The 25,192-nt window shown below is 39.1% G+C and overlaps 2 protein-coding genes across 2 annotated transcripts; one reads left to right on the top strand and one right to left on the bottom strand.

Moving 5' to 3' along the window:
- Positions 1-1,290: 1,290 nt before the first annotated feature.
- gpr137c (G protein-coupled receptor 137c) lies at positions 1,291-13,603 on the top strand. The gene is made up of 8 exons (XM_062414416.1): positions 1,291-1,943; positions 7,021-7,070; positions 7,215-7,322; positions 7,502-7,640; positions 8,568-8,717; positions 9,740-9,865; positions 9,970-10,094; positions 10,728-13,603. The coding sequence occupies exons 1-8, from the start codon at positions 1,566-1,568 to the stop codon at positions 11,008-11,010; spliced, it is 1,359 nt and encodes a 452-aa protein (XP_062270400.1). The 5' UTR covers positions 1,291-1,565; the 3' UTR covers positions 11,011-13,603.
- A 1,244-nt stretch (positions 13,604-14,847) lies between these two features.
- Positions 14,848-23,736, bottom strand: acp2 (acid phosphatase 2, lysosomal). The gene is made up of 13 exons (XM_062414725.1): positions 23,598-23,736; positions 20,861-20,956; positions 20,173-20,259; positions 19,843-19,903; positions 19,648-19,739; positions 19,462-19,560; positions 19,268-19,357; positions 18,259-18,342; positions 18,108-18,156; positions 17,094-17,182; positions 16,895-17,001; positions 16,507-16,682; positions 14,848-16,367 (listed from the first exon to the last, which is right to left on the bottom strand). The coding sequence occupies exons 1-13, from the start codon at positions 23,685-23,687 to the stop codon at positions 16,222-16,224; spliced, it is 1,266 nt and encodes a 421-aa protein (XP_062270709.1). The 5' UTR covers positions 23,688-23,736; the 3' UTR covers positions 14,848-16,221.
- Positions 23,737-25,192: the final 1,456 nt, after the last annotated feature.

The following is a 25,192-nucleotide window of genomic DNA, read 5'->3' as shown; positions in this document are numbered from 1 at the left end:
ACCCCTTATAAAAGTCCAAACATGTCAGGAATGTAGGCAATGCTACTTCATTAGCTACCGTTAGCCGTGTTAGCTGCAGCCTACTGATGCTCATTCATGACTTTATAGAGAAAGCTAACAGTAACAGCATTACATGTTGAATATAGTAGTGTCATATGTCCGTGTGAGATGCAGGTCGCAGACATAGCTAGTTTGTAAGGTTATTGTTCGTGAAGCTTGAAAAACATCTCATCATAACAGAGTGATGATGGTGATGATTTTCCATCTTTTCGCGAAACAGTGTCAAGCCGACAGAGTTAAAACAATACTTCCGGTTATCGATTTAAAATAAAAGACTTATTTTTTGTGTCGTGTGTGGCGACGTTTTTCAGTCTCTCGAACTAAAATGTGTTGGAGGAGTCTGTACTTAATGCAAATACAGCTGTGTTAGCTGTTGTCCTGATTTCTAAAGGGTTGCTGCTCTGTGCATATGCATATGCTCTTATTTTTTAATTCCATTGATTACTTATATAGCTGTATTGAAATAAAAATAAATAATAGGGCAGGATAGCTTTGGTATTTAAGGTCCTTGGTATGTGTCTGAGAAGTAAAATAATCAAAAACAAATACATATTAATACAATAATTAAACTTGTATTATTGCTAACTTGAATGCAGTGCAGTTTAATTATACACTGCTGTTTACTCCTGATCAATATTCTATTTAAAATTTACACATGTAGCAGCTCTTCTCACTTACATGGATATGGATCATGGATCCTTCACTTGTTGTTTATCTTACTTTAAATTATGCTTTTATTTTGAATACAATCCCTCACTATCTCTCACTAACTTCATTGTTTTTATGCTTCTCCGTCTGTGAGAAACGCCCTCAACTTTAGAGCCAATCAGATCTGGCAACAGTTTTGACTTGAACACATGACCAACCAGCAGCGCGCAGAGGGCGGGCACCTCCACAGCTGACATCATCATAAACCAGTTAGTTGGGTCAATTGTGGAGGCTGGGCGGCTGGATTAACCAATGAGACGGCGTACTGGTGGAGAGGGCGTGGTCATGTCGTTTACTGGGGAGGTTTAGCACTGAAACTGGCTGCTATGTGTGGCTCTGGAGTCAGCTGTTTCGCACTGAAACGAGCCGGGAGTTGAGCCAAGATGGCGTCCTTCGAAGAGCCAGTTTCCGTTTCAATTGAGAGCAAGGGGGGCGGGTCTAAAACTGCATCACAGCTGATCTGGAGGTTTGTCCCCCCTCAAGTTGTTTTTTGCAGAGAGCTGCTTTGCAGAGATTCACAGGGGGACCTCTCTCTTGTTATTTTTAACCTTGCGCCTCTTTTAAAAACTACACCCCTATTTTTCCCTCAACGCACCATCAGATTTGAACCCCCGCGCAGTTTCATTATGCCACTTCTCTTCAGTATAAACTGCTTTTATCGCAATTTTTCCCTGGAATACCCTCGTCTTTTTGTCATCCATGGTGAATTGAACCCAGGTCTGACCCAGTTTTAGTGTGTGTGTGTTTTTTCCCCCCTCTCCAGCATCCCATGTGTTAGTGCGAGCCTTCCAGTGGAGATGTTTTCGGCAGGAGAGGAGGAGGTTAATTCCCATTTGTTTACCTCACTGAAGGAGTCCCCAGGAGCTGCAATTTCCCCAACACTGGAGCTCAGTCTGACAACCATCTACACCGTCCTCTACTCTTTCCTGTTTGTTTTCGTCTACCTGCAGCTCTGGCTCATTTTGCACTACGGACACAAGCGCTTCAGCTACCAGAGCGTGTTTTTGTTCCTGTGTTTGCTGTGGGCAGCGCTGAGGACGACCCTCTTCTCTTTTTACTTTAAAAATGTGGTGCAGGCCAACCAGCTGCAGCCTTTGGCCTACTGGCTGCTCTACTGCTGCCCCGTCTGCCTGCAGTTCTTCACCCTGTGTCTGCTCAACCTTTACTTCACACAGGTAAGGACCCCCTGTGTGTGTCTGTGTCTGTGTGTGTGTGTGTGTCAGAGAAAGATAGAAAGAAGGAGATTATGTGTGTGTGTGTGTGACCTGATTTCATAAAAGAGCTGACACTGCAATTTTCTGCCCATTGTAATGATTTGATTTTACATTAAAAACACACTTTAACTCTCTTACAAGCAAACTGAATTGTTAATCGACTCTATTCTGCTCTATATTGCTTGTAATTCAAGGCCCTCCTTTGTCACTGTGGGTCAAATCACTCAGTGGACCCAAAGTCCACTTAAAAAAGCATCAATTTTAACAATGAATCTTTATCATATGGCTGTAAACAAACATCAAGTGTCATTATGGCAAAGACTACAGCTCCCATGAGGCTTCAGCTGCGCCTCTGTGGCTTAGAGACGGATATGTTGGGATGAAATTAGAGCTGAAACAATCAGCTGGTAAATTGATTAGTTTATCAACTAAAAAAGAATCATTTTTAAGGCAAATATGGCAAATATACAGCATGATGGTTACAGCTTCTCCTAGGAAACTGAGTCTCTTTGTGTTTTTGACTGTTCATCAGCAAAAAAAAAAAAAAGAAAGGTGAAGACGTCATTCAGTGCTCTTGGAAACCGGGTTGGACATTTTTCACTCCTTCCTGCTGATGAAACCATTCACTGAGAATAATAATCAGCAAATGAATCGATGATACTCTCTTAAAAGATCCTTTTTATTCTCTCCTGTGACTTAAGCTGCTGCCAGAAATGCAGAAATGTAACAGATTTGAGCATCCTTTAGGAACAATGAAACAGAGCTGATATTAGTTAGTTGCAGCCCTATATTAAGTTTTAAAAATTGCATAGTCTGTAGCTTTAAGATGATTAATCACTTAAAAAATTAAAAGTACCAAAGTCAAATATTCCTCAGTTCCAACCTGTCAATCATAAGATGCTTTTATTTGTCTTATGTGATAATTAAACTGATCTGAAATCTGAAAATAAACCTTCCGTCTGTGTCAAATAAGACATGCAGTTAAGTGAAGAAACATTAAACCGGAGTTTTTGCTTGCTCAGCTTTTGTAATGCCCTGCAAAATGTATTCGTGGGCAACGTTTCTTCCTCCTCAAACGGGGAAATGTGGCAACTGTGGTCGCCGGCGGCCTACATGTTCCATGGCAGAGAAGGTTCGACTGACTGACTTCAAGCACGCTCTGCAAATGGACTCAGCTCATGTCCAGCGGTGAGATACGTCAAGATCTCCCACTAAAAAAGCTACCTCCACTTATATGTCCTCTTCAATAAATGGACGAGCAAATGTCCCCATCGGCAACATGTTATCAGAAAGTGTGTGTGTGTGTGTGACTGAAAGAGACAGTTGGTCAGTCACAGCTGCTAACTTCAAATGTCAATAGATCGCTTTGAAGTGCCTTAACACACTTTGAGTCAATAGTTTTAAATACTATTCTCAATCCCATACAGGAGTGTGAATAAAGAAAGCTCATCTAACCGGCTGTGTGGAGATTAGGTAACAAAGCCAATGGTGTCATATGACTGCTGAATCAACGTTGAACTCCGTCAGCTGATCTGAGGCCAATCAAAGCATATAAGCGAGCCTCTCTTTGCATTTTGTGTCACTCTTTGCATTTACGATTCAGCAACAAAAAACTGATCTTCTTCCCTATATCTGCTAAAGCTGTCATTACAGATTTAAAAATATGCACCTCCATCCATGTCGGGAATACTGCGTTGTCTCGCCAGCTCCGTGAACAAACTTTTCCTGCTTGTGGTTTGACGTCTGGCTCAGGTCAGACCTGGGGGAATATATCAGATTCGTATTTTCTCCCACAGTAGGAAACCAAGCAAGCCGAAAGCACTTTTTTCATCTTGACTGTGACCCTTCTGGTGAACGGTGCGTTACAATGTCAGCGCATGAGTGGTCCAACAGCCTTGCTTTTACAGACTCGGTGATACTATTAAAGTTAGCTATTAAAAGATCCCCCTTTTGTGCTTTCTGTGTAAGTAACGGGGGCCGCAAATGCATTTAAAAGTCGACGTGAAGCTTACATGAGGCTTCAGCAGTCTGAGTTAGTCATATCAAGTGATATCTGACACATTTACAGTCTTTTTAGCATCAAATTCCCTCTTTGTGTTGTATGTATAGTAATAAAAAGAGGGACTTTGGCACTAAAAAAGCTGTATTCGAAAGATATCTACTTGATTTGACTCCTTTGAAGCTTCATATTAGCTTCAGATCAACTTTTAAATACATTTTTGCACAGAAGGAGGACTGCGGATGTATTATTATGGCATAAAAACTCTATTTCATTGTTCATTTGGGAGCTCCTGACTGTTGTTTTTTTTAAAAGACAGACTTGTGAAATTGTGAAGCCTCCGTGACACGCTGGTGCTGCTGCTGCTGCCATCTCACACAGTCACACATGTGTGGAAATACTTTGGTTTGTGATGAGTCAGGCATGAGTGGTGACCTGTGATTTACTTCCCCTTATTACATTTCAGCTGTTGTGTCCCCTACAGAAAACAATTGTGACATTTGGACAGACAAAAACACTGTTGCACATGTATCACTGCTCTGTAGTCCAAAGAAAAGAAGATGATTTTATGAAGATTTTTTTAAAGATTTTTTTTTTTACGGTGCACACACGCACACATACACATAAAGTATATAATCCAGCAGTGCTCTGTTGGTAGGTTGCTTCATTTCTAGGTTACAAATTACCACTTTCTGACCTACATTCGCACACAAGAGGCTGAGTGTTCATGTATGCGTGTATGTGTGTGTGTGTGTGTCTAAACTCAATGTTGACAAGATTGAGCAATTTTCAAGACCATTGAGGTCATTGCATTGGGTCATTGGTCATATAATATTAAAGATTAATCATTGTCATCCTTAATCTGAACACTTGAAGAGTCTGAAAGACAGGAGTGATCAGATACTGTCTCTGTCTTCATATCTGTCTCATTGTCTGAAACATCCAACATTTTGGTCAATATTTTTCAAAAAAAAAAAAAAAAGAATTCCAGGAAATGAGTGATCTGGATCAGTGGAGGCCAGCGTCCCAGCTTGTGTACACTTAAACTGGGCTCGTGCGTTAGTTCGGTTGTTTTTTGAGGTCGCTGCTGATAACATTTTTGGCATGTATGTATTTTTTTGTTTGTCCAGTCATTGCCATTTGCTCAATCATTCATTTTTTCAAGAGGAATGGATACACAGCGTTTTTACTACTGCGTCTTTGGGGTTTTTTTAGATTGGGATTGAGATTAGATTTTCTTTCCTTGATCTGATTGGCTGAAGCTCCTCATTATAACTTCCACTTCTTCAATTCAGTGCTCAAAACTGAGTTGGTTGACAATGATGGTGAACATTTTTCACTATTTTCTGACATTTCTTAGACGAAACAATTAATTAAAAAATATAATCAATAGTAATGAGTTGCAGCCCTACATACATTTATGCTACACAAACCAAAAGTCAGTAAGTGCATCACTCTGAGGGTTTTTTCCTTAGAACAGCCAATGAACAGGATAGTTTGAATCATCATTGTGGTACACACGTTATTAATAGAAAGACGCAAACAAAGCCATTCATTTATAAAAGAAAATGTGAATGTCACATGTATGGAAGCTGTGACACATCAGTTAGTTGTTTTTTTATTGTTACTGGACTATAGCCTGTCACAATAATCATCGACTTATCGTACAATAACGTAATTATGGACATCATCATCTATATATATCGCTTTATTGTCTATATATTGACTTATCGTATGATACATGGACATGACCATGATCTTTTGTTTTTACCTCAATATTGCCACACATCACATTACTAGATCTGCTCTTTAAATGACATGGAGGGAATGGAGGGAGAGACAACAGCTGTCAGCGAGCCATTGGTTCTTTTTTGTTGACCATTTACATGTAGCCAAACATTTAGATTGAGACTGTATTTGCATAAAGCGGTTACGTGAGACACACAAAAAAACTACACAGATTAATCCAAACCTCATTGTTGTCATCTTGACATCACCAAAATAGAGTTAGAAAGGGTTTAGACTCTAATTGTAGAGTTATAAAAGCAATCCTATAGATAATAATTCAAAGTATTTATATCTTAGCTTTTGCAAATAGTTCAAACTGATTTTACATCTATGTACAGTTTATGAGTTATATACTATAATGCCTTTGAGCCTACTGCAGAAGTGTTTTAAAGGTTACATTCACTCTATCTGCAGCTATAACTAATTTATTCAGGCCAGTTAGTTTTAATATCATTATGAAGTCATTAAAAATTTAATCATCATAATTGCACACAGTAATAATATGCATTTTCTACAGGAAAGGCCTGTGCATGAAATAAAATTACATGACCATGATCGTATGTTTTATCCATATTTCATGAACACACACAGTATCTAGGCTAAAAGTGTGCTAGTAACACATATTTTCAGCCTAGATTGTGAATTAGCCGTAACACTGACCATTTTAAAGACTCACCTGCACATGTTGCAGTCAGTTGATGTTGAGCGGTTCGGTCCTTTTTCTTCAGTACCACTGCTGACAAAAGTTGACTGTTGCTGGTTTAACTGTCAGTCAAACACGCCGGCCCACCGCCTCACAGGCCCCCGAGGCTGAAAGAGCAGTTGTGGTGGAATCGTCCAGTCTTTCTTCAAATTAACAGCCCGTTTATTTCAAATATCCTCTTGACATAGAAAGGGACAACTTTAGTCTGGTCAGTTAGACTTCAACTGGCTAAACAGTTTTACATGCATAACGTGTGTACAGACACTTGTTTTTCCTGTATTGTGTGTGTGTGTGTGTGTGTTTGTGTGTGTCTATCAAATTCACACACAAAAAAACTCCACCCCTCTTTGCGCTCTCCTTCATTCTATCTGATCTCTTTTACTCATCGTACTCGATCTGTTTTTGAGGATTTACCAAATGTTCCCTACTAAATCTTGAAAATCGGTCTCTGGATGAACCACAATGAAAAAATAAAAAGAATACCCTGTTGAGATGATGTGATGATGAACTGTATTATTAAAACAGGCTGTTTTGTCTTTTTTTTTTAGGTGATGTTTAAGGCTAAAGCCAAGTATTCTCCAGAGCTCACCAAATACAAGTAAGTCTGATGTTTTGGTACCTTTTGCCAGATGTTTTTCAGCTTCTATAAAATGAATTTCAATTAGATTTTGGACAGTATATGAATACATTTATATATATAGATATATATATCTTATGCCATCCTCTATATCTCTCTCTCCAGGGTTCCTCTGCGTTTGTTCTTCTTCTGTCTCAGTATATTTTTCCTGGTGGTGAATTTAACTTGTGCGTTGGTGGTGCAAGCAGCTCTGGAGCGCTCTGAATCCCCGAGGTAAACCAAACACCATCATTACAACGTTCTGCTTGCATAACATATGTACACACACACACACACACACACACACACACACACACACACACACACACACACACACAGTCAAAACCAGCACCATTTTAATTGAGTGTGTACTTAATTATCTCACGTTAAGTTAATAACCTTTCTGTCTCCAGCGATGGGGATATCAGGCATGCGGTCCTGGCCCGGGTCCTGATCAACGACAGCCTGTTTGTCCTGTGTGCCATCTCTCTGGCCGTGTGCATCTTCAAGATCGCAAAGATGTCCTCGGCCAATGTTTACCTTGAATCAAAGGTAGTGAAAAAAAAACCCATAAACGCATCATTTTGCTGTTTCAGACTGTATTTTATAATCAGGCGACGTCCTCACACAGCTGTTTTGCATTGAGACAAATTGAAACACTGCGATTGTATTAAAACCATATTGATATTCTTCAAAGGTAGGTGTTGAAAAATATATAATTTTTATATATGGACATATATGATAACTTAGATATTGTATGGTGAGGTTTTTTCCATATGAGCCAGGTAGAAAATATGTAGCTACAATGTCTAACAGCTTATAAATGGACATTTTTCCCATTAAGATGTGAAGCAGCTTGGTGGAAACATGATAAATAAAATCACTTAGGGGTACATTTGTATGCAAGACTCATTTCGAAACACATTAGTACTATTAGTGGAACTTCCTCTGAAATATGCCAGACGCTAGATACATACCAGATGTGCAAAACCATCATATGAGTATCTGTCTAAAACTGTCTTATTAAAAATGCTGACATTCCACACATGATTTTTGTGAATCTTGCAGTTTTTTTTTTTAAAGCACAGAAGCACTTTTCATATATTTCCTCATAAGCTCGCAGTCATTCTCGTTGACCTCGACTCGCTCTGACCTTGCTCGTAAAGCGTGGATAATTAAAAAAAAACGATACTCATAAAGATAACCTTTCATCGCTGTCGTTTTCAAAGACGTAAGCACTAAATGGTGGCGCATGATTCGCACTATTATCTACACATGTACAGATGTCCTGTCCCTCAAAACTCAATTTCTGTGCCTACAGTGTGCGGTTTGGTGTCATGGAGAGGTCCTCTGTCATATTGCCGGGTCACATCTGTTGGCTCTTATCTGATTTTCAATTAAAGGCCTGTAGCCGACTGATATATGAGAGCAAGCCTGTAATAAGCACAATAACTCCCTCTCTCTCTCTCTCTTTTCTAGGGTACGTCAGTGTGCCAAGCTACAGCTATAGGAGCTGTGGTGATTCTCCTCTATACCTCCAGAGCCTGTTATAACATGGTGGTGGTGGCGCTGTCACCACAGGACAGATCCAGTCCCTTCAACTATGGCTGGTACAGTGTGTCTGATCAGGTAATATACCATGAGTTTTCATTTAAAGATGGAAAATAAGCTTTTTTTTATGTTTTGGTCCAAGTTAGTGTTTATGTGTGTTTGTGTGTGTGGACAATTCATCTGAGGAGCTTTAGGAAAGCAATGCTTAGTGGGGTAAAGGGCTTTGTTTGGCTATAAATAACCCTGTGTGTGCGTGTGTGTGTGTGTGTGTGTGCATGCGTGCGTGCGTGTGTGTGTGTGTGTGTCTGTTTGTCTGTGTGTCCTGACCTACATCAGTGCTCAAGCCTTGAGACGGGCAGCCCATTTTAAGGGGTTTCATTGTGTGTGTGTGTGTGTGTGTGTGTGTGTGTGTGTGTGTGTGTGTGTGTGTGTGTGTGTGTGTGTGTGTGTGTGTGTGTGTGTGTGTGTGTGTGTGTGTGTGTGTGTGTGTGTGTGTGTGTGTGTGTGTGGCCCACGCACATCTGCTGTGTGTGGGCATTATCTGACATTACAAATGATTCCTTTAATCTGTCTGTATACCAGCTGTCAGTCCGACATCTCAGCATTATTCTACCCCTTTCTTGTGTGTGTGTGTGTGTGTGTGTATGTATTGTGTGTACCAAGCTTTTTACACCTATTTATATTAGTTTTCCATCACAGTAAGAAGTATCAAACCTCTAATGTTGTATTGAATGTTTGCATCATTCAATGTTTGTCTGAAAATATTGATTTTATCTCTTTGTGGAGGCCAGAATATAACATTAAAGTATATTTGAAGGTGTTCAATAAAACTGCAGCTCTAGCTTGTGCACTGACTCCCTAGACTGACATTAGTGTAGTCACAGATGTTGGATAACTAATAACTCCGAGAAGAAAAAGCTGATTGTTAGAGAGTTAAAGGAACAGTTGCTTATTTGCTTTCTTGCCAAGAGATAGACAAAAAGATTGATACTTCTCTTACTCTCAGCAAAAAGATGAATAGCACCCTCCCAAACGGTATTGTTCCTGTAAGTATCTGTATATCATATTGTGTTTGTGTTGTTTTTGTGTGTGTTTCGCAGGCTGACGTGCAGGAGATCAGCGGTGAAACTTACATTGTGTTCGGGATCATTTTGTTCTTCTGGGAGCTGCTGCCAACCAGCTTAGTGGTGGTTTTCTTCAGAGTCCAGAAACCCAACCAAAACCTGGTAAAAAATAGCATGATAAAAAAAAGTGAAAATGCAAGCTGTGATGTGTCGGACAGAGCTGTGAACCTTCTAAAATGACTCTTGAATATCTGGATATGTCTCAGGCTCCAGGAGGGATGATCAACAGCCACAGTTTCAGCTCCAGAGCGTATTTCTTTGATAACCCTCGACGGTACGATAGTGATGACGACCTGTCTAGAAGCATTAACAATAGGGCTGATCGAGCCAGGTGGGCACACACACACACACACACACACACACACACACAAGCACTAATATTCTCTCAATATCTGTTTTTCAGTATCAGCAACAAATCTATGGGCAAAAATATTTGTCACTAGAAACTGAATTAAAAAAATTAACAGAAGCCCACTCAGGCCAAGTTGTTACCATGGAAACAGATCAGATGCAAAACTCAAATAAAGAAATGTTGTGTATCGGCGAACTGAAATTTAATTGTGAGGAATGAATGTGAAAGTGTACAGTGAGGATCACATACAATTTTATTTCAAATGAATTCAATTTCATAATATTACATTAATTTTCAAGTTTATTGGAATTCAGTTCCAAACTAACAAATTTAATCATGCTGGTCAGATTCAGTTTTTTAATGCAATTATTCAAGTTAAACAATACAAATTCAAATAATGTGACTGAAATTCAATTATTCAAGTTGAGAATTTCCAATTAAAATATAACTGATTCAAATTGAGTTTCTAGTGACATATTTCTGTCCATACAAATCAGTTGAAATGAATGTCAATTTGGGTGCAAAATCAATAGTAAATTACTTTTTGATTGATTTTCTCTATCTTTTGCTTGCCCTCTTCAACACCTCTTCTCAATCCTCTTCATCTCTCAGCCTCCTCTCCCCGACCCCCCAGTTGGGTACGTCGAGCTGGTACGGCTCCATCCAGCGCAACGGAACCCTGACGGCAGGCGTGGTGCCCGCCCAGCAGCCGCCGTCTTCCACAGCCCCCCTCCTGTTCGCCTACGGGAACGTCCAAAACCACAATCACCACCACCACAACTACTACTCCACCCCGCAGAACAACCACCACCATCATCATCACAGTAACTACTATTCCACGCCACAGAATTATTACTGCGGGTCACAAACGTACTTCTGCACACCGCAGAACTGAGCGCGTTTCCACCGTGCTGCAGATTGACTAATAACTTCCCGCGTTTTTCGTCACCATCTTGCTTCCCCAGCAACATCAGAGCAGATGCTTTTGAGTGATATTCGGAAGACCAAGTTGGGCGTAAAAATTGGGTTCAGCTAATTATTCTGGTAGGAAGTGGTGGCATCAGCTACTGTGCCATGACTTTTTGAGGACATCAAGGTTTAAATGGCCGGTACAGACCATGATGGACACTGCAGGACCAGAGTTTTAGAACTTATGTGGTTGATAAACCTATAAGACCAGATGTTTTGGTCAGATTGCCATTTGTGAGGCAGGAATCATCAGGGACCAGATAATCATTGTTCTCATCCGCCTTTCTCCCTTTCCTTGATAATTTGCCTTCTATGTAAAGAACCCTTCTGTTCTGTTATATTCAGTCAGCATTGGTCAAACTGTGAAAAAAATTGCTCGAAAATGGCGAGTGTTTTTATGAACTGGAAAAGAACAGTAGAGGGTGCTGCCTAGCTGGCTTGGTCCACCATAAAAAGGCTTTTATGACGATGAAAACCAAATGATATGCCTCCTTTGAGGGCATTTTCACGGTGTGTTTTCATGTTAGGTTCGGTTATGGATGACAGGAGTTAGCTGTTGCTAATTTGCCGTTAGCTTTCGGAGCAGTGGGAGCTAGCTTAGACCCAATCCTAACAGCAAGCTTCAACTAATCTTCAACTAATGTCTCAGAAGTGACTCAGCAAAGCCAAAATACTTAATAATATTGTTTGTCAGTGGGAAACCATTCTTTTTGTAACAGTTATTGTTCATTTTGGTGCCGCACAGATGCTGTTAGCAAGTTAGCAAGACTATTTTTGTAAAGCTAATACAGTCCTACTTTACTCACATTGATTTTTGTACAGTTTGACTTATTTTTGCAATGTTCATAACTGACTTAAAGGTTCATTTTATTTCAGTGTTCGCATATATCAGCCATGTAAACTGCTTAGCCCCCAAAGTATATGTGAAATGTGTATGTAGCTGCCGTAAAGGTGTAACTGTCAATCTCAGTAAGCTAACATAAGTTTAGTAAAATAAACGTGCATTCAAATTAAACTATTCATACAACACAATATCAACAGTAACATACTTCAATGACAAATCTGCACAGTTACTAGAGCATGGCACTGCTGTGGGGTATAAATATTTTCATAATTGAGTAAGTTTTGGAGGTTTTTCCAAGCAAACATGGCCAAAAAATGACTGGTTGTGGCTTCTCAAATTTGACTATGTTTTGGTTTTCAAACTGATTTATGACAGTCAAGTGAATAAATGTGTGTTTTGGACTGTAATAAGTAATAATATGTAACCAACATTCAACGTTGGAAGTCAGGAGTAGGCTTGTCTGTTAACTGGGTGAAAGGAAACATATTTGACCAAAAACTCTTCATGTAATCTGATCCTTTGTTAGCTGCGAGGCTACAGTTTTGCACTTAGAAGTTCACCTTCAGAGAAAAAGGCTATTTTTTTTTAGCCTGAATGTAGGATCTCCTACCTTGTTTTACATGTTTTCCTCTGTAATCCTCTGTATTATATATGTTACTATTTATCCTTTGAGAAAGGAAATATCGATGTGCCATCACATGACATCATATCTAATAGTTTCATTCCATATGGAAAATATTTTTGCACAAGAAGTGTGTGTCGACTGATGTGTGTGTGTGTTTATAATTGTCCAAGTTAATCGATTTCTAATCCAAGTGTGACGTTTTGACTCAGTATGTGTGTGTGTGTGATCTAGTATGATAGAACGCTTTTATACTTTTTGTTTTTTTCATTTTACATTGATTTCTACTGTCTAACAGATTTTATAGTTTATTTTTTTCACTTTCTTTATCTTTCAACATCATAAACAATCTTTTTTTTTCTGCATCTCATGACAGACTGCAGTCTGTAAGCAATATTTCACTTTGAGGGAACATTTTCATTGATGACCACGCTCTCAGACAACGATTAGTGTATCTGTTCAAACCCAGATTGTCTGGACTGATAGAAAGAAAGAAAAAAGCTGCCTGTGTGTTAGAAAAACTTCAGCTATCATTAAGCTCAATCTGTAAATGACCATGTAAACTTCTGACCTCATACAAGAAAACAAAAAAAAGCAACATTGCAGCGAAAAGTAACCGGTAACCATATACAAGCAGGGACTGGGAAGCCTGGTTCTGTTTCTTTGAAGACAGATAAAATCATGTACCGCTGCTTTTTCCCCTTATATCCCATCAAGAAGTCACACAGGACGCATTTAAACACAATGTAGGAAGTGAAGTTCTCATTGTTGGATCCAGCTGTTTCACCTATTTCAGAAAAATGAACATCTGCAGTGCATGCTTCTGCATCAGAGTGCAACAACTTCAGTGTCATATCTTTTTTTTTTTTTCTCCAAGGTGATATTTATGTAAAAGTGTTGATCTATCTGCTCTAAGACAATGATAATTGTTTTATGTTCTGATTGTTTTATCCGTGGCCATACTGAATGTAACCTATCGTGCGAAAGATCACTAAAGATGTATGCAAGAAAAGCACTACCGTGTTTAAATAAAGGCCTACTGCACTGTTTTTAAAACTATAAAGCAAACCAGAGTCTCTCAATAATTTAAGCTGGATATTTGTTACTATTATTTTAAGAAGTTCAGTAAATTGATGTCTATGGATTTGTTACATTTTGTTTAAGAAAAGCCACTTTACAGCTTATTAATTAAACACTGGTGTTGGATCAATACTTGATATTGGTTTTGGGACTGAAAAAGCTGGATAGTACATCTCTTCCCTAGTGTTCACAAATTGTTGCATCACAACAGATGTTATCATTTGGCTCAGGTGTTCCATTAAAAAAAAGGAAGACACACCATTTCATCATTAACAAAAGATATTTATTTAAACACATTTAACCAAATTAAAAGGATGTAACTGAATGATTTAAGCATGAGGTGTGGGATCAGTGGTGTATGTGTGCATGAAAGCAAAATAAGCTGTATAACTAAAACAAAAAAAAGAAAAACAAGGTGAAGGGAGATAAAGGAGAGAGCAACCAACAGTAAAGGGGAGAGAGAAGCTGCTATAGCTGCTTTATCAGCTGGGATCACTGGGCGCCAGGTGTTCCCAGTTAGACTAACAAGCCACCTGTTAGAGCAGAGCGGACAGGCAGGTGAGTAAACAGCAAAGACAACAGGGGTCTTTATACAGGTAAGCAGAATATTTGCTTATAGTTACTCAGCAACATGGCACTGTAAAGAAGCTATAAATATTCATCTATAAAACCTAACATTTAAAATAGTTCACTGCCCTGATGTACAGTATCAAAAAAAAAAAAAAAAAAATCAACCAGCAGATGTAGACCGAGCCCAGAGATGAACTCTGAATGTCCTTATTGTGTTTGCTGCCGTGAGTCTGACCGACTTTAACTTTCCCACCAATTTCTCGCTGCGGGTCATGTGGCCGTATTTACCAGTTAACAAGTTTATGAGGAACATTGGAGTTAAGTGAAGACGACAGCTGGCCCAAGCTCGCCAGCTTGCAAGACATGACCGAGTTTTGCTGCTGTTCTCTGAGATGTTCACATATCTTCGAGAGCTAATTAATGAAATCACTGCACGGAAACATGCAGAGTCACTTGTTTTGAGACACTAATTTGAAGCAAGGGGAAGTATTTGTAGTATTTAGAAGCATGATTTCTTTTTTTTGTTTTTTTTTACTGTAGATTGATGACAAATATACAAACTGAAAACTTGCATAAATTAAGCATGTTAAGCATAAACACACATACATAGAGATGCCATTCTTTTTCCATATTATCTACAAACAATATTCACAATAATAGATCATTTTATTCTTCCAAAACAACATATACAAACAATTTATCAAATCTGATCATTTCGTTCAGCATGAAAGAAAAAGACATGACAATTTTGAGTGGGGCCACACAACATCGACACATGTTGAATACTACAAGTCTGGCAGTTGTTGTTAATTTCGGTATTGTCTTATTGCGATATTAGAAATATGAGATTCATATTCGTCTGAATTAGGCAGCAGATGTTGTGGTTAAGACTGTGTAAGATGAAGTTTAGGTGTACAGTTTTTTGTTTTTTTTCCATTACACTCAAGTAAAACTATAAAGTAGCTGTTCTGCATTTAAAAAGATACTTAGTTCAAAGACAAACATTTTAAAAAATGCAAAGATTTTCAGTTTTCCAGCTATTTACAATGAAAACTTAATTACTAAAATTATATCTACCTGTAAGCACTTGATTTGTGCGTCTGGCTCGGCTAAGCCACAGTTAAGCTGGTGTTTTAGTGTCTTAAAGGAAAGTTGAAGGTGGATGTTTGCTACACCACCCTGCTGCTGCTGCTGCTGCTGCTGCTGTAGAACATGTAATCCTACAAGAAAAGCATTTTAAGCCTTACATTAAAGCAGAAAACTAACAAAATAAAAGCATCCTGTTATTACGAATATTTAAGGCATCATGGTCATTAGGCCTCTGAGTAAACACACACACACACCCTAACAAGCAGAATGCAAATTCATGAGTATAGCTGTGCACGTAAACATGAACACATGGACATACACATGAATTTGCAATTATACACACACATTCAAGATAAAAGTAATCTCGCTTGTTAAAAAATGATCTGAAGAAACAGATCAGTTGTGGACAAATGCTGGACTTTGAGTTGAAATAACTTAAATCTTAATTAGGTCGTCAATTTAGGTCTTTTGTCATAGGGTAACAGTTACTTTGATTTATCAAATATTTGCATTGAAAAGACTCAACACATTTTCTGAACGGACTTTTTAAACTTTTCTGCAGCTGTTTCAGTCCCAAAATATACAGTTTAAAAAAAAATACAGAGTGGACTATGAAGTTAAAATCATTAACTTCAGACCACGTCTGCAGGTGCTTTAACTGTCAAAAACTGTTAAAAAGACAAAACATGTCTTCCCTGCTGCGTTTTCTTGATGTAGAAATCAGTCTCACATCCGTAAGTGTTTCATTCTTCCCTCAAAAATAGTCATGGACCCACTATGGATGGAATCTCACGTAAAAAATATCATTTTGGGTCCCGAGCCAGAGCTGATGAAGTCATCAAGAAGTGTGTCAGAGTTCAGAGTTCATCATCGTCGCTGCTGTCCCATGACACGAGGTTTGTACCTCTGCGAGGGAGGAGCTTGTGCTTCTGTCAGGACTCCTCTCCCACCTCCCGGTTGGTCACGTGGTGGTAACCCCGGTTACTCACTGGCTCCTTCTGCCAGCAAATGACACCAAGGAGGAGGGTAATGAGGAAGAGGAGCAGACAGCCGGACACCGCTAAACTGATAATGACTTCTAAACGTGGGGGAAAAAAGCACAGGATGGATGTGGATAGAGGAGAGGAAGGAGGGATGAAGAAAAGGAAATTAACATGGGCAAAGTTTATCAGCTTATTTTCATGAGCTTGAGTTTTTTTTGTGTTAATATATCTCACCTTTATCTCTCCCTTCTGATGGCAGCTGACACTCTTTGTTCCTGTCATCTGAAATTGAGAGCTTTGTAATTTTCACAAAGTCCTCCAGGGGGCAGTCGAGGGCGCAGCCTGGTAACTGCAGCTGGTAGGCGTCTGCTTTGCTTTCGTTCCGGTAGAACATGGAAACAGAGGCAGAACTGGACGGACACAAAGACAGAAACACGTGTAAGGTGTCACTTTTATAGTCTGTGGGTCTCTATACAAATACAGTCTCATCCATTTAATTCCACTCAGCATATATTTGCCTTTCTTTCTGGTACATCAACATCAAATGAAGTATTGTGTGTAATAGTATTATAGTTAAGTGAGTGTCAACAGTTTATTCTTTGTGTGTGTGTGTGTATTTTACCCGTTGTCATCTTTGTACAGCTCAATTATCTGACAGGAGGCGTAAGGTGGCTGTCTTCCATTGAACACATTCAAGCTAGCCTGAAGAGCAGCTACAGTGGTGTCATGCTGTTGAACACACACAAACACACGTCAAATATAAAACATATAAATCAAAGTACAGTAGCACCTACAATTACTATTCTTATTAACTATCTCACCGCTGACAGCATCATGAATTTCAGTTGCTTTTTTGACTCTGGGTCGGCCATCGTGGAAAGATTCTTCACTATTTCACCCAGCAGAATACCTGAAAGACAGATACAGATGCTTACTTTCTTCGTTCATTTTAAATACTGGTTGGTGATATTATGTATTTTTCTTCCCGTCAACAAATCCCATCAAAAAGCCTTCATCAGCCTTTAAAGCCTGATATATCTTATCCAAAAACACATCATTAAGACACACTAGGTACTGGGTGACATGTTCCTACATCACCATGAACACACACACTGTAGTTGATTTTGACTCAATCCCACACACACACTGTCCTGCTGGGAGAAATACCCAATAGACCACAAAATGTGTATTAATCCGCCACTGAAAATAGTCCCCACCAAATGCACTATTTCCTCACGTTTGAGAAGCATTTACTAAAAAACTACAAGTCTCAGCTGGTTTAGGAAATTACAAATGTGTGACCCGTTTTAAAGCTAGTAGGAACCAGTGAGGTTGGGGCATGTGACACACAGTTTAGGGAAGTTAAAAAGTACTGAGATGAACTAACACATTCTCAGTTTTGCTGTTACGGCTACAGTGACCTGACAAAAGCACTAAGCAGCTGCTATACTGGTACTAATTAATGTATCACCTTTGTGTAGCATGTCGGTTAATAATTAACATTCTCAAACGTCCATATACCCGCACCAAAGTGTGTTTGTTTGTACACCATCAGGTCCATCCACAGTGTAGATGCTAATCCACACACACTTCATATCAATGTATAACTTGCATGCAAACAAACAAATAGCTCAGTGGTATGCTACACCTGCTCTGTGATTACTGCTTCATCTATCTCTACTTTCCCTATACTCCTGTACTGTCTATATACAAAATATATAGAATATTGCTACACTAAGATCCTAAAGTAGACTATTGTACAAATCTGATACCTCAAACATACCTAACACAGTTCAAATGAAACCAGGATCATTTTAGTCTATTTTAACACGTACCTCCCTGCAGCCGGCTCTTCTCCTGTTGTTTGTAGGCCCCAAATATGACCTGTGTGGAAATTAGACATTAAATAAATATCATTACATAACAGTAATTCTTCCGTCCAAAAATTCCCAAAATGACACAGCAATAAATGACGACTGCTTTTACCTGGAATCCAAAGTCTTTGAGTATTCTGAGTTTCTCCATAACTTCAGGGGTGACCCAGTCCGGAGCTGACATGTTGTGACGGGACTGAATACACACAAACACACACACACACATCATAAGACGTCAAATTCACAAGCTCCAAGAGTTTTAATTAAGCAGTAATTAAGCTGACTGCTGTCTTTTTGTTGTTGGTAAGACTTTGGCAGCAGTCCTGCAACCATCTCGCACATTGTTGCCAAGTCCTTCTGCGGCTGCTCTCAGTGACCCTGCTGACCCTCGTTTCATATTCAGCTCATACTTTATCTTGTGTATATTTCACTCGCGATAATGTCCCTTAAAACACAGTAACGCACACATAGACCTTTGTGAACAAGATAAAGCAAGAACAAAATACAGAGATGTGAAAGTGAATGAAACTATTTTCACTGAGCACTTCCTCAAACAGCTTTCTTGCCAAAGTGTCGTAGTGTTCCTGGAAACTGGTGAAACCGAGATTTGGTCAGTTACACCTTCCACATGTGTACACAAAAAAAGTGTTGATAATTATTTTATGATGTGTATTTTGCTGCCTCGTGATGAAAAGTGCTCTATAAAAAGGATTCAATGATTTTTATTGTCATTCCAACCATGTAGATACATGAAAGAACTAAATACTGTACTCAGGTCACATGATTGTAGTAAAATAAATAAATAAAATAAAATAAAGAACATCTACACAATTGGCTTAATGAACCAATTTATATAAAACTTTAAGTAAAATATGCTTTTTACTTATGATGCAAGTACATGTCATGCATTGTAATGTTCAAATGACTCATTCTTATTATGCTACTGTTGTCTGGCTGCTTTCCAACATTCATCTAAAGGTCTTCCTGCCTTTGTCACTTTTTCAAGGTTGGGCTTTCACACAGTACACGTGACACAAATGTTATTAAAAAACCACACAAACCGACACAATGTGTGTACTGTGTTATAGCTGGTTTCACTTCTTGCGTGCGTACATTCTCACCTCACAGAAGAGAGTGTCATACACGCTCCACACCGACTCCACGGTCGTCTTATTCAGTCCCGTTTTATCCCTCACCAGATCTATGATGTCCTGAGGAGAAGAACACCCTACTTAACTACTTCATAATGCTTTAATTATAATACATTTGTGGTTGATTTCTACTGTACGCTCTCAGAGAAAAGCAGAGGCTGTACCTTGTATGTCTTGGTGACATTCAGAAACTGTTCTGTGTGTTCAGTTTCGTTCATCAGCTGTTTGTAGCGAGGACAGTCGCCCAAAGGAAACGAGAGAAGCTAAAAAAAAAAAAAAAAAGACACAGGAAGTTCAGATGAAGTGCATTGAATCACTTAGAGCAAGGAGCACTATGAATGTTAACTTACCCTCTCTTCACTCTGAGGCACTGTGTGCACAGGTATCGGCTGCCACGGCATGTTTGGATTGAAGACCTGCCGACCACTGGGGGGGTAGAGACCTAGATGACGAGGCGAGAGATGGAATATACACACTGTTTAGGTGAGGAGGAACGCTAGAGAGAGAGAGATGATGTGGGGAGGATTTAGAGGAGTGTTTCAGACCTGCGAGGTTGGACTCAGCGCTCATCAGGGTGCGATCGTAGTCCGTACTGCGAACTGAGATCTGATGGCGAAAGAGTGAAGGATTGAATTCATTAAAAAACTATCATTAAATCCTTAAACAGGCAGTATTAAATGTGTTTAGTGGAGAGTTTTAGGAGAAGAGCAAAGAGCAGACTCAGGTCAGGTCATTTGTCAAACTTCCATCGTGTTCCAGGAATTCTAGCACCAGTGGGAACCTTGTATTAACACCAGTATGGCATATTAATATGAATCATCGTCTGTCTGCGAGGTGTCATGTGATCTGAAAGCGGAGAGGGAGAATCCATGTACCTCGTGTCGGTCATAGGATTCGTTGAGAAATCCTTTGTATCTGTTTCTCAGAAACTGTCCGAGTTCAAAGTGCTGCCTCATCCCCTCCTGAAAACACACACACACAGACATTAGTCTGCTGATGAGGTCATTGGGTACAGCTAACCTTTGAACAGAAGTATAACAGCACAATAACAACAAAATAGCATGTTACAATTAAGTTTCTTCCCTAATATCAAGAAAGCAATTATAACCATTAATCTGTAATTCTGCTACTTCCCTGATATAACTCTTATATTTGTTAACTTTATCCCCAGGTATAATCATTTCAAAACATGATTTTATATTGCATTAACTGCTAATTTTCATTCACAATAAATACATTAAAATCATCAACAGAATGTGAAAAAAGTCTATTTATAGAACAGATTTATATGTTATACAAATTACAATAAAAAAGGCATAAATAAAAGGACAAAAAATGATACAATGATAAATTGTTTTTTTTTAAATCTGTTGTAATTCTAATTAATTTTTATATTTCAGGAAATACTATAGAACATAGTGAGGTATCAATGGAGTTTTTTTCCCATCACTTGTATGAATTGAAGTGATAAGGGTAGAAGTTCAGTTACTTACTGTTATCACATAAAGTTTGTGTATGTGCTGTTGGTTGAATATTTAAAACAGTAAGAAATCTTCATTATACCTGTGATAGCTGCCCGAAGCCTTGTGGCCAGTCGTTCTCCTGATGTGGGTCGGTCGGATAAGCTTTGACAGGCGATCTGTCACCATGTCGAAACAGCTGCGGGGAAGAGAGAGGACAGATATCAGCTAACGCCTCAACCAACGCCTGACACACCCTTTCTGATACTGTGTGCAGCATGTTTTAGTTACACACAGGTAAAACAAGTACACACTGTAGACATTTACACAGCAGCTCATCCTTCAGCTTTTATTCAGTGACACAAAGGAGAGTGTTTCTGTGTAACATTTGTGTGAAAAGCCGAACCCTTTGCCCTAGTTTTATCTGTGTCACTAGCAGTTACAGAATCCAGTCAGCAGACACCCAGGATCTTTGCAAGTGTTTGTCAGACACTTCTATGTCAATTCACAAGCAGTCATGAAGATTCCAAACATGTCGGCCCTTTAAAATAATGAAGGGCAAGTATACTGTAAAAGCATGTTTTCAGGAACTGTGTTGATGAACTGGACCCTCATACTTGAAACTGCAGCGTTGGTACTAAATAAGGAAGTCTAAGCCCTAACATTGGTGTAGATTGAAAGTAGCATCTGATTCTGTGCCAAATCAACCAGGCACTGTTACTAGATGGCAACTCATCACCTGCCTATTCAAGCAGAATGGTTTCAACTTTCAGTCCTCTAACCACTACAGAGAAGTCTGGGTTTCGGGTTTCCTGGTGTTCAGAGCAACCATGCGTGCATGACTGAGCTATTCAAAATAGCTGAAAAAAAGTGTGCAAACTCTATATAAGGGAGGATTATCCTTTTAAAAAGGCCTAATCTTATCTGCCGCACGATCTATGAACGGCTGTCTTTCAGGAAACTGCTTTCTAAGAAAAGACGGAGTCCAATTAGAAAACAAAACATTGCTCTTGCTCAATATAGCTGCAACAACAGTCAAGAAAACAGCTTTCATATGAATAGAATACAGTGTTGAACATCTCAAGTTGATTGATGATCAGCTGCAACATTGTACCACCTGACCTGCCCCTAACGCCTCATATATTAACACGGCGACATGTGAGATACTTGCTGTCATGGCTTTAACATGGTAAAACATGACTGTGGCCGGCGCTATTTCAATTCTCACGTCCCCGATAGATCCATGTCTGTAAGGATTAGGAAGGAAAAGAAGAGTGCAGGGAAAAGAAGTGAAATATCCTTAAACCAGAGCAGATTTACATAAGTATGAGCTTATAATAAACATGAGAATATCCCCCATTAACATTTTGATTTTAAACATGTCATATTTAATGTTAATAATGTGTCTCAAAGCATTTTTAGTGACTTCTTAGACAGGGACATGACCTGGAGTGAACTCAGAGCTGCAGAAACAATATATCTGCTTTTAGGGATTCTTTACATTCAATACTTACAGACTACATAATTAAAGAGGGACCATGAGACAAACTCATTCCTGTAATTTCAGCAAAAAGTCAGAGAAGTAGAATATTATCACGACATAAGAAGGAAGGCAAACATACTGAATGCATAAATGCCATGTCAATAATTATGCGCTCTGAGCACTGACATTAAGCCTGAAGCCTGACATTTGCTTCCTCCTCCAGTCTGAACTCTGCTCGCTCGTGTCCCATTTGCATAACTGTATTTGCTTTAATTATCTGGCTCTGCTGTCGGTGGATATGGCTCATTTGTGCCCTGGTAAGACAATGACTTCTGTATCCTTGACTACACCGGCGCTGCGCTCTCCTGCCTGATGCCTGAGGCCAGCTGGGATTCCTGGTGAGCTGCGAGCAGGTCCACTGGGCAGGGCAGGTGCTGCATCTGCAAATACTTGAGCAAGAGTGCGTTTCGAAATATGTGGATTATATATTTTTTGCTTGTACGCAGCCAAAAACTCCAGAAGAGATAACAAGAAGACATCCGTCATGACCCAAATCATTATCAAGTAGAGCAGCACAGCCTCAGATATTAGATATGAGCCAGAGAGTATTAACTTTGGCGTAATATATAACATTAAGCTTGCTCATCCTTCTTCAAAGTGAGGTTTGGTGTTTTGTTATTACAGCTGACAAGTCACATGACAGGATGAGTTAATTACAGTGAGGTCAAATGAAGTGGTGGTTGTTGCTATAGCTGTATTCATCCATTTTACTGATAATCTGGTGAAACAGGCAGGTCAGACAGGTAGGGCTGGCACATATTTGTGAGGGATAACGTTGACCTGAGAGCTCAGTAGACTTCAGGTGATTTATTTCCTGTGTCAGCTTGAGTTCCTGTAATGTTCTTCATGGGAAAGCTGTCCTTTTGTCGTTTTGTAATGTCTTACACAGCTGCATTTATAACTTAAAAAATACGTTTTAAATTAAATTACATTCACTTAAAATAGAACTCTGCTATTTTTTCAAGAAACCTACTTTTGAAGCGGCTCGGAAAGGAAAGCATACATTACCAGCAAGCGGTGGAAACTAAACACAAAAATGCCTCTTAATATAAAGAATGTGTGTTAGTGGTTGATAAACATGCCGAATACACTAAAAGACCCCAAGTCATTCAACCAGACTAAATTCATTATTAGGTAGATATTAATATTTACAGATAAACAATGACAACATAAAACTTGCTGTATTTTGACTAGAGTTCCGTTCGCTTCTCTCCAAACCCAACTATAAGTGAATGGCTGCGAAGCTCAACGCATCTCCCACAGCGTTAAGTTATACCACAGGTTTAAAAATACTCACCACAGTCACATAGACTAGTTTTCTTTCTGCTGCAGCTTTTCCACAGACAGACAACACCGTCAAAAGAAGGAGCACCGTACCGGAGACCATGGTTCCTTCTGCCTAGGTCTTAATGATTTCCTCGGTCTTCTAACCTGCTTCTGTCTCTTCTTTGTCGTCTTGTTAAATGTATTTCCGGCACACTAGTTTGTTTTCGGCTCATTGCTGCCCCCCGCAGGTCGGGATTAGGTTGCAGCCCAATTCAATGCTTTGTTTTTGACGCTTTCAGGAACAATATTGCCAAAGTATTGAAGTAGGCTACAATTTGGACAGATATTTGGACAGTAAATATTAAAACTAAAATTATTACAGAGTTTAGATTGACACATATTAACTGTAATGTTACATACAGTATCCTATGGCTGGTGGAACTTTAGTCACTTTAATGGATACACACCAGATTTAAAACCAGTCTGATATGTTGCCGTCCCTGTGAAAAGAGAGGCTCCTTCAAAAAATCCTTCATCCCCACCACAATTGCACAGCTCAACAACACCTAAGACTGAGCCAGCATGATGAAGACACACTAATTCCTAATGGCCACAGACAATAGGCGAGGTTGTCTGTTCCCACTGTGCCATCTAATATCATTATCCATGATGACTGTTTCCACAGAGATCTGTAAATAAATGAGGATGACATTGCTAGAGCTGCCAGGGTTCCTTTTCCTCAAGTAAAATTAAGACTTTTAATAGTTTAAATGAATTAAATTGAAATATAACTCCTAAATGAACTTCAATAAACAGACTTAATGGATAACCTTGGCTTTTTCCTCCCACTGTGTTTTTGTAAGATTATGACTGTTGTGAAATTAATGTCATGGGTTGCTGACTCTCAGAACTGTTGTAGGCCACATTCATATCTGGAAATAAGTCTGTTATGAATCAAATATCCTCTTCAGACATGGGATAGGGAAAATTGACATCCATGTCTGGCAGGAAAGGAAAAGAATTATGATAGGTTATGCATGGTACTATTTCATAAGCTTGACCAACTATTCTGACTTTGCATCTCATAATTTTAACTTAGTGTGTCAAAAGGTTTGATTTGAATATTTTCATTCTTATCATGACTAACTTTTCATGCATTTTCCAACCTATTCTGGGGACAAAATACATGAAAATATCCGCCAAAACACGGAAATCAGTATATTGGGCATAGCTTGCAGTTTTTCTCCTTATCCACTAGATGTCAGTGTTGTGATGGCTAACGAGGTTCACCCAGATATCTGTGCAGTCTCTTGAATATGCTGCTGATTATCAGTCAGTGTAATCCTGTCATTGTAGTGTCAGTATAAATGTGTGGCAAACAAGTATTCAGTTACCATATACAAATAACATAAAATACAGCATTAGATCATATGAGACTCTTTTCACATTTTATAGACAAAACAATTGAAAAATATGAACAAAAGATGATAATTGCTCTGAAGTGAACTCCAATATTGCAGTAGTTTGTACATATTGAACTAAAGCGACCCTCAAGTCCTTATGTGAACCTAAGAAAACGTGTGTGTATGTGTGTGTGTTTGTGTGTGTGTGTGTGTGTTTGTGCAT

This window comes from Scomber scombrus, chromosome 24, assembly GCF_963691925.1.
Source record: "Scomber scombrus chromosome 24, fScoSco1.1, whole genome shotgun sequence".
NCBI classification, from domain to species: Eukaryota; Metazoa; Chordata; class Actinopteri; order Scombriformes; family Scombridae; genus Scomber; species Scomber scombrus.
Note: the sequence above shows the minus strand (reverse complement) of the source record. Positions and strands in the feature narration are given on the sequence as shown.